The 13,245-nt window shown below is 49.5% G+C and overlaps 2 protein-coding genes across 2 annotated transcripts; both read left to right on the forward strand.

Moving 5' to 3' along the window:
* The first annotated feature begins 47 nt into the window (after positions 1-47).
* Positions 48-8,320, forward strand: CDKL2 (cyclin dependent kinase like 2). The gene is made up of 13 exons (XM_021531569.3): positions 48-382; positions 2,181-2,375; positions 2,652-2,830; positions 2,954-3,066; positions 3,241-3,380; positions 3,534-3,622; positions 4,114-4,240; positions 4,864-5,135; positions 5,306-5,396; positions 6,153-6,264; positions 6,375-6,481; positions 6,772-6,864; positions 7,339-8,320. The coding sequence occupies exons 1-12, from the start codon at positions 215-217 to the stop codon at positions 6,829-6,831; spliced, it is 1,653 nt and encodes a 550-aa protein (XP_021387244.2). The 5' UTR covers positions 48-214; the 3' UTR covers positions 6,832-6,864; positions 7,339-8,320.
* Positions 8,321-9,233: 913 nt separating this feature from the next.
* RCHY1 (ring finger and CHY zinc finger domain containing 1) lies at positions 9,234-13,245 on the forward strand. The gene is made up of 9 exons (XM_021531605.2): positions 9,234-9,366; positions 9,454-9,573; positions 10,264-10,379; positions 10,444-10,522; positions 10,778-10,822; positions 10,925-10,983; positions 11,313-11,339; positions 11,637-11,757; positions 11,976-13,245. Exons 1-9 carry the CDS (start codon positions 9,259-9,261, stop codon positions 12,102-12,104), a joined length of 804 nt encoding a protein of 267 aa, XP_021387280.2. The 5' UTR covers positions 9,234-9,258; the 3' UTR covers positions 12,105-13,245.

Raw genomic sequence — 13,245 nt, forward strand, 5'->3', positions numbered from 1 at the left:
CGCCTTTCGCGACAGGCGGGCGCGGCCGCGCTTTCCGGCGGGCCGTTGCCGCGGTAACGTTGCCGCGTTGGGTCGGGCGGCGGCGGCCGCGGTGCCTCCATCCCGGTGCCGTGCCCGCATCCCATCCCGGTGCCGTGCCCGCATCCCATCCCGGTGCCGTGCCCGCATCCCGGCCCGCTGCCTGCCGCAGGGCCCGGGCCCTCCCGCCGCGGCCATGGACAAGTACCAGGTGCTGGGGCTGGTGGGGGAAGGCAGCTACGGGGTGGTGACCAAGTGCAGGAACAGGGAGAACGGGCAGGTCGTGGCCGTCAAGAAGTTCCTGGAGAGCGACGACGACGCGGCGGTGAGGAAAATCGCCCTGAGGGAAATCAAACTGCTCAAGGTGAGGCTGGCGAGACACACACCCCCCCCCCCTTTTTTTTTTTTTTTTTTTTTTTTTTTTTTTTGGCCAAAGGAGACTCGCCCTGCTTGAATTTGCGTGTGCTGCATCCATGGGGCCGCCTGTGCTGCAGCCTGGCACAGCTGCTTCTCCCTTGGCCCGAGCGCTGGGCTGGGTGCACCTGGAAAAGCCTGGGCGTGTTCCGGCGTTCCCGGGGGATGCTGCGGTCTCTGTTGCCTCCTGCTGGTGGCTGTCCCCTTGTCCCGAATTTCTGGCCTCTGCTGCTGTGGATTTGCTGGAAATGGAAGAAACGCTGACCTTTCAAAGGCTGCGTGTGTGACGCTAAACGGGCTGGGGGCTGCCGGTGTCACCTGAGACGGGAGAACGCTTCTAGGAAAGTTTTCCTTAATTTGTTTTTATCCATGGAACCTTCCTGGCAGCCAAGAGGATGGGGGAGGACTCCTATGAGTTTCCCTTAACCATTTGTGAGAGCCAGCTGGCACTGTGTCCTTTACTGTCAGAGTGTAGGATTTGCCTGAAAAAAGGATTCTTTGTCAGAGTGGTGAGGCACTGGCATGGGTTGTCCAGAGGAGCTTCCCTTGTCCCACAGGAATGCTTGTCCCATGTGCATGGGCACATGTGGGAGTTTGGAATATTTGGATCCAGTTGATGTATTTGGTGAAAAAAAAAAGAAGGAAAACCTTATTTTCAGGCTACTCCTGTGATGTGGAGTGTTCCAGAGGTGGGAATACTAGCAAAACTGGTTCCTGTCCTCTTGTCTGCCGCAAGTGTTTCTTTCTAAATCTGCCAGCTTACAGTTCCTGTGCACTGAAGGGGAAAACAAGTGGTATTTGCCATTACTGCAAGAGCTACAGAGTTAGAGTTAATAGAAATGTATGTGGTGGAGCTTGGGACACAGCCAGCTCCAAGCACTATCCCTTCAAGCCCTTTTAAAGTGGATCTGTGTGAGCCTGGATTGCCCATGCTCCACTGGCCAGGCTCACCGAGTTACTGAGTTACTGAGCAGCACTCAGGTGTGCTGGGAATTAACTGACTTTGCTGGGTGAATGGAACCTTTGCAAGGGGAACGTTTGCATATACAGCTCAGGAAGGGTGGCCTCTCACAGGGGAAATAAATACCTGGAGGTTTGGTCTCTTTGTAGTTCCTTCCCTGGTTCCCTGTTAATCTTTGGGTTTAATTTTTTTTTTTCCTCTCAAGTTTGGGCAGAAATTTAATGTGTCTGAAAACAGCAAAGACCTCTTCAGGTCTCCTGTGTGGGGAATAAATAATTCTTGGGAAAAGAGCTTTTTGTCTTATTGATTACCCTTTAAAAATTCTTCTCTTGTCAGACCTGCTAAGAAATCTGGGCAGACATGGATGCAGGTTGGCTGGCACTGGCAGAGTTTCCCCTACAATTCCCTGTGCTCTGCAGTCCTTTTGCATCTTCCTGGGTCCCACCCCTGGGCTCTGGTGCTGCCTCCAGGCAGCCTCTGGGGATGTTTCCCTGCCAGGCTCCAGCTAATAAATAACTGTGCTCTGTAGCATGGCCTTTTGTGTTGGTGTGTGGTAAATGTGTAACAAATGGGAGGTAGATTCTTGTCTGCTGGGAATGCGATGACAAAATAACTAGAAAACACAGCTGTTTTCTCTTCCTCTTTTAATTAAAGTTGCATTTTTTGGTACAGTCCCAGCTGGGCTGCAGTTGAAAAAATTACCTGCAAAAAGTTTAAAAAAAAAAATTCCCTTTATAGCTTTTAGTAAGTGTTTTCCCTCACTAAACATTCTCTGGTTTTTTGACAGCAACTGAGGCACGAGAATCTGGTGAGCCTGTTGGATGTGTGTAAGAGGAAGAAGCGCTGGTACCTGGTGTTTGAATTTGTGGATCACACAGTGCTCGATGACCTCGAGGCCTCTGGTGGTGGACTGGACTACGACAGGGTTCGGAAGTACTTATTTCAGATTATGAGAGGAATTGCCTTTTGTCACAGTCATAATGTAAGTATGTGCAAGAAATCAGCTCTGCAGCTAAAATCAGTAGATACATATTGAAATAGAAGTGTGTATTTTTATATTTGTATATATTTGAATTTAGAGAAATACAGCTTTGTCTGAAAAGGAAAAGAGAAACATAAAATAAATGTCTGAAATTAGAGGTTCTGTGTTTGCCCATAGTTTTCTATTTGAATATGAGAAAGCTGCACCTTTTGCCGAGCCTGTCAGTTTGCTATGTACAAATGGGGAATTTGCTCTGACTTGCTTTTCTCTGTGCAGATAATCCATCGGGATATTAAGCCAGAGAACATACTGGTTTCCCAGTCAGGAGTTGTGAAACTCTGCGACTTCGGATTTGCCCGGCCCTTGGCGACTTCGGGGGAAGTTTACACGGACTACGTGGCGACCCGCTGGTACAGAGCCCCGGAGCTGCTGGTGGGGGACAGCAAATACGGCAGGTGAGCCCGGCCTGCCAGGCTGGGAAGGGCTGTGGGGAGCATGGAGGGAGTGCTCCATGCTGCCTCAGCCTTTGCATCCATGAAGCTGTGCTGAGCTGGGGTGCTGGTGGCTTTTCTCCCCAGGCCTGTGGACGTGTGGGCTATTGGCTCCCTGATAACAGAAATGCTTACAGGAGAGCCCCTTTTCCCTGGAGACTCGGACATTGACCAGCTCTTCCATATCACCAAGTGCCTGGGTAAGGAGAGCCCCTCGGGCTTGCTCAGGAATGAAGGGCTCAGATTTGTTTTGATGGGTGGGAAGATAACTCAGACTGTAGCCCTTACTGCAGTGCTGACCCAGCATTTCAGCCTCTCACATGTTTCACTGTCCTGTATTTTTCCACATGGTTGCTTTGTTTGCCTGATTCCAGGTAACTTAATTCCAAGACAACAGGAGTTATTCTATAAAAACCCCCTCTTTGCTGGCATGAAGTTGCCAGAGGTCAAGGAACTCGAATCCCTGGAGAAACGCTATCCCAAGCTCCCTCCTGCTGCCCTGGATTTAGCCAAGGTAATTAACTGGGTGTTTCCTGTGAATGTTTCTCTGTTTCCCCGTCCTTCACCTCACGTCCTTCACCTCATGCAGCTGAGCACAGGGCTGTTGAAGTGCCCTCCTCTCAGCTTTGTTTAATTGCTGGTGTGTTTTCCTCCTCCTGTTTGACAGGAGTGCTTGCAGATTGACCCAGACAAGAGACCATCCTGTGCCGAACTCCTGCAGGGCGATTTCTTCAACAAGGATGGCTTTGCTGAAAGGTAAGAGCTCCTTTCCTGCTCACTGCAGGCTCAGGTTAGAAAGAAGTGAAGCAGCTGTGCTTGGAGACTGCACACTACTGGGTTTGCAGAGCTGACAGCTGCTGAATGTCTCAGTTTGTTTTGGCTTGACCTTCCTGGAAACAGAGTTGGAAGGGAACACATTGCAGGGGCACATTTACCTTGTTGTGACATGAATTCATCAGTGTCACACCACTTTGGGTAGTACAGTCTTACACTGTATTCACTCACTTCATCTGCACCAAACTGGTGCAGATTTATTTTTTATTGCTGTATTTTACTGTTTTATTGCTGTTGTGTGAAAAATGTGTGCAGAAGATTTTATTTAACGTATACATGACATTTGTCTTCTCATTAGTTTAAAGGTCTAAAAGGTCCTGAAAAAGGTCCTGGGCTTAACAACTGATGATGATACTAAAATAAACAGAAGCCCTTTTATTATGTTTTTTCCTTTTTCCTTATATGGAATGTAGATTTACTCAGGAGCTTAAACAAAAGATCCAGAAAGATGCCAGAGACCATCAGTTGCAAAAAAACCCCAAAATCACTAAAAGGGACAAAGATGATGCTTTAGAAGAAAGAAAAACCATCAGCGTCCAGGTTGGTCAATCCATGTTTTCCAAACCTGTGTTGTTTTGTTTTTTTCTCATGTTTTAAAATCATTGTTTTTAAAATTGCTGCAGCAATTAAAATTCCTAGGAAATAGCTTGGGAGTGTTCAGGTGGCTCTTGGGCCAGTCCCTTGCAAGTCAGCCACACAGTGGTGCAGTTCCTGGCAATAAAGAGCTGGAGGGGGAATTGTTTGGGAAGTGTAAGTCATGATTTATGCTGCTGTTAACCCGTTTTAAAGCCCTGTCATCAAAATAAAAAATTTTCCTTTCAACTGGATACCAAGGATGCTTCAGAGTGACTTTGAGGTGACATTGAGATGAGCTTTTATTTAATTTCTTCAGAAAAGACATAGGATACAGCTGGTTTTCCTCCATAATTTCTGATTCCAGTCTCAAGTGACTTATTTACAGAGAGTGCTGGAACTCTGACAAGTTTTCTTCTGTTTGATGGAAAGCAGAGATTTTCTAGCAAAACCAATTCTATCTCCATTAGATTCTTGCAGAATCATGCACGTGTAGGCTTCTCACATGTTGTTTTTTTCCTGCATGCACTGGTGTAAACTGCTCTTTCAACAGGACTGTTAAGAAAGACGATGTTTATCTTCCCAAACAGGATTTCAGCATGGGCCCAAGGAACAAAGATGGAAAGCTGATAAAGACCAAGCCCGTTAAAGCTGATGCAGAGAAAGCAGATCGATCCTCCAAGCTGGGCTTCCTCTACGACAGCACAATCCACCCATTTAAATTCAGCCCTCAGACCAACCTGAAAGATTCCACCAGCAGCCTGGACTACACCAAGAACCTGGGCACATTTATCCCTCCCATCAACCAGAACTTCTCTCCTACATTTGGGATGGGGTCTGGGCCTGGGAACCTTAATTACAGGTATGGGAGCAGAGCTAGGAGAGCTCATATCCAGCATTCCTGGGGCGTCCTGGGAGGGCCAGGCTGATGTGGGAACGTGAGACGCGGGGTTTGGTACACCTTGCATTTGTTGTTTTATATTGGCTGTGTTAGCCCAGCTAATACCAACTGTGAGGTATTTTTGATTACAGACTTGATGAAAAGAGTAAAAAATACTTGAACCCCTTGCTAAAGGCACGGAAGCCTTCTCCAGTGGGGCGTTGCAGTGTCAGCTTGACACCGGTGAGTCGTCTGTCTGTCTGTCTGTCCCCCTTGGCCAAGCAAAAATAATTCAATTGTGTGTTGTATTTTCAAGAACTCCATCTGGTGCATCTTTCACCATAACTCTGCACTAGAAATACTGGGTTTGTTACTCCTTTTTTCCTGCAGACTTTTTGTTCATTATCCCTTGCTAGCAGTTCTTACATAAAATATATTTCATGTCAGTAAACAATTTTAAATGAGGGGAGCGGTCCAGCACAGGATATCTGTGAGATTTGAAGTATATCCATGGCCTCCTGCCTGGCCAGGAAAGATAGACCATGTGTGCTGTGCTACTGAAGCAGAACTGAGGGTTTGGATTTAATGTGGCCCGGGCCTTACTTAGTCATGCATTAAAAATTGATAAGGAAAACAAGTGAAATGGGAAGTTTTCCTCTGCTCTCACTACCTAGGCATGATTATTACCGTGCCAGCCAGAAACATTTGCCTTTTTCCAGATAACTAATCCCAGCCATTCTCAAGTGCTGTATTTTATCTTTTGGAAAGCAGCCTCACTTAGATGATTTTTTTTATTTTGCTGTTGTTTTTCCATTGCTTGTGTATAAATAGCACTTGAGCAGGTTGAATTCCTTACACACATCAGAGTCTTTTGTCTCACTCTTGGACAAATTCCAACTACATCAGAGCATTGCTGTGTTACTGCTTTTTTTAAGCTTGAAAATACCTTTATTTTTTGTTTATATTTTCATGAGCTGTTCCTTATGCCCTTGATTACAGGTTACTAATGACAAACCTATCCTTCAGGCAAGTAAGAAAAAATGGGAATTCCTCAAGACAGATATGCGTTTGCCAGAACTAAATCATCTCCCTGAGCTGAGGGGAGCAGAAGGTAGGAGCTTTGAGGTCCTCTAAATAAAACCTGGGAACCAAAGAAGTGTCAGGAAGCAGTGTGTCAGCTCTCACTCCCTAACCATGGCTTGCCTTGGTGGTGTTTTGCAGCTCAGCAATTCAGATTTCTGAAAAAGGAAAAGAGAACGTTTGCAGAGCCCCGAGTCCCCTCCCTCGCTGCTATTGACCTTCATTACTCAAGTCTGGCTTCACAGCAGGTATCAAAGCAATAAAGTGATTTGTGCTGCCCTGTATTTGTTTGGTTTGTGACTTTCTCAACAGCAGGGCCCACAGAATTCCAGTTTGACTCCTAATGGAGCAGAATTTGACCTGGGATCGTAAGTCTTACACTGTGGGAGCATTTTTGAAGCTTGATTCGACTAAAGAACAGATTTGTTTTGGATTTGGTATTGGCATTGCATGTCTTTAGAAGGCTGTTTGCTGATTGTCTTCTCTGTGGATGCTACAATTGGGAATTGATCCTGTCTCTTTCTTTCCCAATTTCCAGCCATCAGGGACCTTGATGCCAGATGCATCAGAAGCTAACTTCCCCTGGGTGGAGCACTAGCCCTGGGGAGATGGTCACACCTGCCTGTAAAAGGTGGGCTTTCATTTCTGCTGTGTAGCCTGCTGCGGGCTTCCAAGTGGATGGTTTTGTGAACACTCACCTAGGGATGGGAAGTGCAATAGGAAAATTATTTTGTACTTCACATTCTTGGTCAGGACATGCAGCTATGACGGATTTCTTACAGTACACAGCTTGCTGTGCCCAGTAGATTATTTTCCTGAGCTAAGGTGCTGGGCATTGGGGTTGGAAAAGAAGCAGCTCACGAAATTGGGGGGGCTGAGCAAACTGGTAGAACAAAAAAAAAAAAGGGGAAGCTGGCTGCCTGCATGTGAGGAGGGGAAAAAACAACTCAAGTTTGTGATCTGTGAAGCACAGAGGTGTAATTGCACAGCTTCAGCAAGGTAAGGATGTGTAACAAAGCAAAATAAAGGAAGCCTTTCACCAGGGAGTATCTCTGTGTTTTGTTAGTCTGTCCAGAGTCATTCTCCTTTTCTCCTCTTGATGCAGGTGACTGAACAGTGGGAACAATCCATCTGAGTTTCCAGGGGCTAAAGCTGCCAGGTCTCTGCAGGGGAGAGGAGGATCCCTTACTCCTGTTGGTGCAGCAGACTGCTTGGGTCCAGGCCAAGGATGGAGCTTGCACTGCCATTGCTGCTGGATTTCTTGCACGCAAAAAGCCCCTGGAATGTTGACTTTCTGGCTTAGAGCCAGGCCTTGTCTGAGAGGAGTAGTGGTCACTAGTGTGTGACAAGGGCAGGAGCTGCTTTGGAGGATTCTGAAGGAAGTTGGCTTTCTTCTGTCCAGCTGCTGCCCGCCCGAGGGGTTTGTTTTTCAATGAATCGTGACAAAAGCAGCAGTCAGAATTCTCATATTTCAATGGGCTGCCTGACCTCGATTGAAAAGCACCTTTGCCTTGACAGTGAAGAAAATGTTTGTGCAAGAAATACAATATCTAAATGTGCAAATCTGAGCTGTTCCTTTGAAACCCTCGCTAATGCACTTGTCACTTTGTTTTAGATTCCTTTTTCCTTCACATTTTTGACACCATGTTTGGGCAGTTGTCTTTGGGGTGTTAGCCCTGGGTAGGTTGTCAGGCTGTTGTTGATGGTGAAGGAAGGAATATCCCTGTGGAATACTGAGCTGTGATGGAGGTGACATGTGGAATGTCTCAGTAACTGGAGTCATCATTCCTTGAGGTCCCTTAGGAGAATGGGACGGAAAACTCAACTGTTGGGCAACAATTTTTGCTTACTTGCCATTAGTTTGTCTGTGCTTAGTTTTGGGCTGTCCCTGTGTTGCTCACGACTGTTTTCCATCACCTGTCACAACTCACATGGTGTCATTAACTTATTTTCCCACAAAATACAGCCTTTCCCATTGATGGATCATGACAGAATATTGTCTGAACTCATTGTATTTAGGGATTTGTCTCCATGATGTCTCTTGACGTGTACATTTCATTTGTAAATAAAAAGATCTTCCAATTCCAGGCTTGACTGTCCCCATAGTGGATGCTCCACTTGGCCACAGTAGTCAGTCAGGTAGCCATGGGCAAATGCAGGGGGGAAGAGAAAGTTTGGAGAGGGAAGAGTGGAGGTTTTTGGGGGAAAGTTTGGTTTATGGGGGAAAGGTTTAAAGGGAAGGTTTTGCATGGGGAAGAGTGTGGCCAGCAGGTCCAGGGAGATGATCCTCTACTTGGCCCCAGTGAGGCCACATTTGGAGTGCTGTGTTTAGTTCTGGGCTCCACAGGTCAAGAAAGACAAGGAGCTACTGGAGAGGGTCCAGCAGAGGCTGAAGATGATGGAGGGGTCTGGAGGAGAGACTCTGGGAGCTGGGCCTGCTAAGTCTAGAGAAGAGAAGACAGCAGGAATCTCATCAGTCCATACAACTATCTTCAAGGTGGGTGTCAAGAGGACGGTGCCAGATTTTTGGTGTGCCCAGCAACAGGACAAGGAGCAGTGGCCAGAAACTAAAACACAAGGAGCTCCGTGTCAGTGTGAAGACTCACAGAATCTGCTCAGTTGGAAGAGACCCACAGGGATCACTGAGTTCGAGGAGTGTTCGGACAAAACTCTCAGGAACCTGGTGGGATTGGTGGGGTGCAGGGTCAGGAGTTGCACTTTATAATCCTTCATTGTCCCTTTGGTATATTCTGTGATTCGCCTTGGAGTTCCCTCTCTGGAGATATTCCCAGCCCAACTGGACGCGGTCCTGTATCACCTGCTCTGGGTGACCCTGCCTCGGCAGGGAGCTTGGACTGGCAGTCCTCCAGAGCTCCCCTCCAACTCGAACCAGACTTGAGAAGGGGAGCACGAAGGTTCGTTCAAGCCGGGGAGGTGGGGAAGCTATTTCGCAAACTCCAAATCCTCCGGAACCCGTTGTGAGGAAGCGGAAGGGGTGGAGCGGGGCCGGGCAGCGGCGGCGGCCATGGCCACGGCGGGGGCACCGGAGGGAAGCGAGCCGGGATGCGAGCAGGGATGCGAGCCGGGATGCGAGCAGGGATGCGAGCACTACCGGCGGGGCTGCCGGCTGCGGGTGGGTGAGCGGGGCGCGGCCGTGCCGCGGCAGGGCTGGCGGCCGATCCGCGGCGCCCCGGTCCATGCCCTGTCCTTCCGTTCGCAGGCACCGTGCTGCGGGAAGCTGTACCCGTGCCGGCTGTGCCACGACGGCGCCGAGGAGCACCAGCTGGACCGGTTCCGGGTGTCCGAGGTGCAGTGCAGCCGTTGCCGGCTCCTGCAGAAGGTGGGCGCGGGGAGGAGCGGCAGGGCTCAGTCCCGGGGGCACCGCGCTGGGTCATGCGGTCCCACCGCCCCGCTCCATGCCGGGTTGTGGCCCGCTGGTGTGTCAGGGAGGTTTGGGTGGGATGGGGGGAAAGGGCTCTTCACCCAGCGGGCGGTGAGGCGCGGGGCTGGGGTCACGGCCCCGATCCTGGCAGAGGGCAGGAGGCGCCAGGGCAGCGCGCTCAGGCTCCCGGTGGCGTGCTCGGAGCTGCCCTTTGCGGGGCTAAGCGATGGGCATGGCGAGCCTTGTGGGGCCCTTTCCAGCTCAGGATGCTCAGAGCATGTGGCAGCGGGGCTGTGTCTGAAATATCTCCAGTGAGGGAGACTCCACAGCCTCTCTATTCCACGCCACAGGAAGGAAGCTTTTCCTCCTGTTCAGGTGGGACTGCCTGTGCATCAGCTTCTGCCCCTTGCTTCTTGGCCTGTTTCTGGGCACCACGGAGCAGAGGCCGATTCCATCCTCTTGGCACCTTCACATCCCTCCAGACATCGATGAGATGCCCTCAGCCATCCCTGAGCGGGCCCAGCTCCCTCAGCCTGTCTTCTCCAGGCTGTTGACAGCTTCTTAGCTCTCAGCTTTGCTCCAGGAGCTCCACGCCCCTCTTGGAGCCTGGAAGCGGGCGCAGCACTCAGGATGTTCGTGTCCCCTCAGGCCCAGCAGCGCTGTGAGGGCTGTGGCAGCCTCTTTGGGGAGTACTACTGTGACATCTGCCACCTGTTTGACCGTGACAAGAAGCAGTACCACTGCCAGGAGTGCGGCATCTGCAGGTGCGTGTGGGCGGCGGGCCCGGCTCCGCGGGCACCGGCTCTGCCCTGACACCTCTCTCCGCAGGATTGGCCCCAAGGAGGATTTCTTCCACTGCTCCAAGTGTAATTTGTGCCTGAGCCTGAGTCTCCAAGGAAAGCACAAGGTGAGGATACGCTGCTTACCTCCCTATCTCAAAAGGTAATGCCTTGAACATGAAGCTGGATGGGCCTCAGCCCCATCTGAGGCCACAGGAACAGGGAGAGAAGTGGGGTCTCCTTCTCTGAATTCACCTAACAGCAACACAGATGCCACTAATTGAAGACATAATAAATTTTACATATTGGAGCTTTATGGTGTAGGAAAACACAGAAAACTACACAGCCAAATAACGTTTTCTTCTCTTTTTCCATTTGCAAAGTGTATTGAAAATGTCTCCAGGCAGGATTGTCCAATATGTTTGGAGGTGAGCAGCTTCTTTTCATCTCCTGGATAACTGTGTGGCCCTATTTTTGACTGTGTGTGAATTAATTTTCTTCTTTTTCATCTTATATTTGACTCCAAACAGGATATTCACACATCTCGTGTTGGAGCCCATGTTCTGCCGTGTGGTCACCTCCTTCACAGGTAAAGCAGACACCTGAGAAAGGGAAATACCTGCAGCATTGTGCTGGGTGTTTATTCAGCAGCGTTCAGTCTGGACCAGTTGCTTACAGCTGGTTTCTGAGGCACCTGCACTGTGGGGACGGTCTGTTTGTCCAGGAAGTATTTTCTGTAGGGGGGTTGTCTTCCTTCTCAGTCTGCTTTGACAGTGTGAAGCTCTCCTGTCACTTGGCCTAGGGATGTTCTTAATTTCTGCCTTGGGGATACCCGTGTGGCTTATTCCCTCTGTGCTGTCCAGGGGTGTTCTCTGTCAGTAATTCCATTCTTCTTACTGATATTTGTTTCCTTTTCAGGACATGTTACGACGAAATGCTGAAGGAGTAAGTATTTCCAAATATCTTTCCTTTCAGAGTATTACCCTAGTCCAAACATATTGCTTCAAGAGGTAAAAATCACAATGCCAATTCTGTACCAACTAACTTAAAGACAGCTTCTAAAGGCATGAAGGGCTAACTTAAAGGGTTAGAGGGCATTTCACCTCCAGTTCTGTTTGCCAGAACTTGCTGCTTCATGCTGTTTGTTTGCCTGGTGCAGTGTGAAACTCGTCCCTACCTACGAACTTGTTTCATGGTCTGCCTTCATCTTCTGATTGAGACGTTCCCCCCTCTTTCTGCCAGAGGCTACAGGTGTCCTTTGTGCATGCACTCGGCGTTGGACATGACCAGGTACTGGCGCCAGCTGGACAACGAGGTGGCACAGACTCCCATGCCCACGGAGTACCAGAACATGATGGTGGAGGTAAGAGGGCAGCCTTGCCCGGTTTTCACGGAGCTGTCCCTCAGAGTTGCTGGCAGTAGAGGGCACTAGGGACCAGTGCTGGATCGGGAGCCAGACCAAGGGGCGGGGAATGCCGAGGAACAGTCACGTATAGGCTCGGGGTGTTCATCATTCCTGTTTATATCCACGCACTGCTGGTGCTGCAGCCTCTCCCTCCTGCCTCCCCTGTGTGTGTGCAGATCCTTTGCAACGACTGCAATGCCCGCTCCACGGTGCAGTTCCACCTTCTGGGCATGAAGTGCCAGAGCTGTGAGTCCTACAACACGGCCCAGGACGGGCGGTGCCGGCTGTCCTTGGAGGAGCAGTGACCGGGAGGCGCGCGGCGTTCGGCCGGACGGGCAACGCTGGGCCCTGGCAGAGACTGTTTTGCAAACAAAGCAACTCTTGTGTCACTAAAAATTCCAGTATTCCAAGTTTAAGGAGTCCTTTACTGCGTCGGGGAGGAGGCAGGTGAGAGGAGCAGCAGGAGGAGATGTGAGGAGCAGCTGATGCAGCAGCAGGAGGAGTTTTGGGGAAGCTGAAGGGGAAGGGAGGTTGGAGGTGCAGCTCTCAGAGGAAATGGGTCGCTTTGAGAGGCTTTTGGGGCAGCGTGTGAGGACATGGTGTTCCCTGGGAATGATGTGTGTCCACAGGGACAGCGGGCAGGAGTGGCATCCTCGGCTCCCTTTGTGCACTGTCACCTGTGTGGACAGAATTCCCTTGAAACAAGGGAATTGCCCTGCCTGTTGGGATGACCAGCTGGAAGATCCAGGTGCAAAGCCCCCCTTTTTCCCCTGGGCACCCATCCTGACTCGCTGTCCTCCCTCTGCTCAGATTCCTTTGCCAGTTGCAGTTGCTTTTTCCCCCGTTTCTTCCTCATTTTGCACTGTTCACTGGCAAAGGCCGAGGTGGTGTGGGGTTTGAGACATGTACATAGCTGCATTTTGCTGGTTAGGTACCTAAAGTGAAGCACACCTTCACATCAGGCTGAGCCTGAGGTGTTCACTGAAATAAAGCAGTCCAGGGTCCAATTTTCTGTGGTTTTGGTGTTTGTTAATGGTAGAACTTCAGTGTGGGGAGAGAATGGGAGGGGGGGTGAACGGCTGCCTTTTGAAAGAAATAAAAACCCACCTCCACCCTCTTTCATGTAACATCCTGCCTGAGGTGTTTTGCAGTCTTAAATATTGCAGAAAGTCCTTGATTTCTGTGAATCTCACATGCAGATACTTACAATAATAAGATTTTAAAAAGGGTCCGTTACTCTTCAGGTTTTAACTACTCATTTTTAACTTGTTCTGTTGTAAAATGAGCTTTTCTTAATCCAGCAGTGCCCGGTTTCTGTAGGGAATATTTAGGATTTGGATGGTAGCTATTGTAGCTTGCCTTGACTGGGGTATCTTTTTCTGGAGCACTTTTCTCACTGCTATAAATAAATGTAAAATAAGGTCTCTATTAAAATAAACAAACGAC

Source organism: Lonchura striata, chromosome 4 (genome assembly GCF_046129695.1).
Source record: "Lonchura striata isolate bLonStr1 chromosome 4, bLonStr1.mat, whole genome shotgun sequence".
Taxonomy (NCBI): Eukaryota; Metazoa; Chordata; class Aves; order Passeriformes; family Estrildidae; genus Lonchura; species Lonchura striata.

Excerpts from the sequence above, each read along its gene's own strand:
- CDKL2 (XM_021531569.3), top strand. The coding sequence starts at position 215 with ATGGACAAGTACCAGGTGCTGGGGCTGGTGGGGGAAGGCAGCTACGGG. Across the intron at positions 5,397-6,152 it reads GCAGTGTCAGCTTGACACCG|GTTACTAATGACAAACCTAT; the intron begins GTGAGTCGTCTG and ends CCTTGATTACAG. Across the intron at positions 6,265-6,374 it reads TGAGCTGAGGGGAGCAGAAG|CTCAGCAATTCAGATTTCTG; the intron begins GTAGGAGCTTTG and ends GGTGTTTTGCAG.
- RCHY1 (XM_021531605.2), top strand. The coding sequence starts at position 9,259 with ATGGCCACGGCGGGGGCACCGGAGGGAAGCGAGCCGGGATGCGAGCAG. Across the intron at positions 9,574-10,263 it reads GTTGCCGGCTCCTGCAGAAG|GCCCAGCAGCGCTGTGAGGG; the intron begins GTGGGCGCGGGG and ends GTGTCCCCTCAG. Across the intron at positions 10,380-10,443 it reads CAGGAGTGCGGCATCTGCAG|GATTGGCCCCAAGGAGGATT; the intron begins GTGCGTGTGGGC and ends CTCTCTCCGCAG.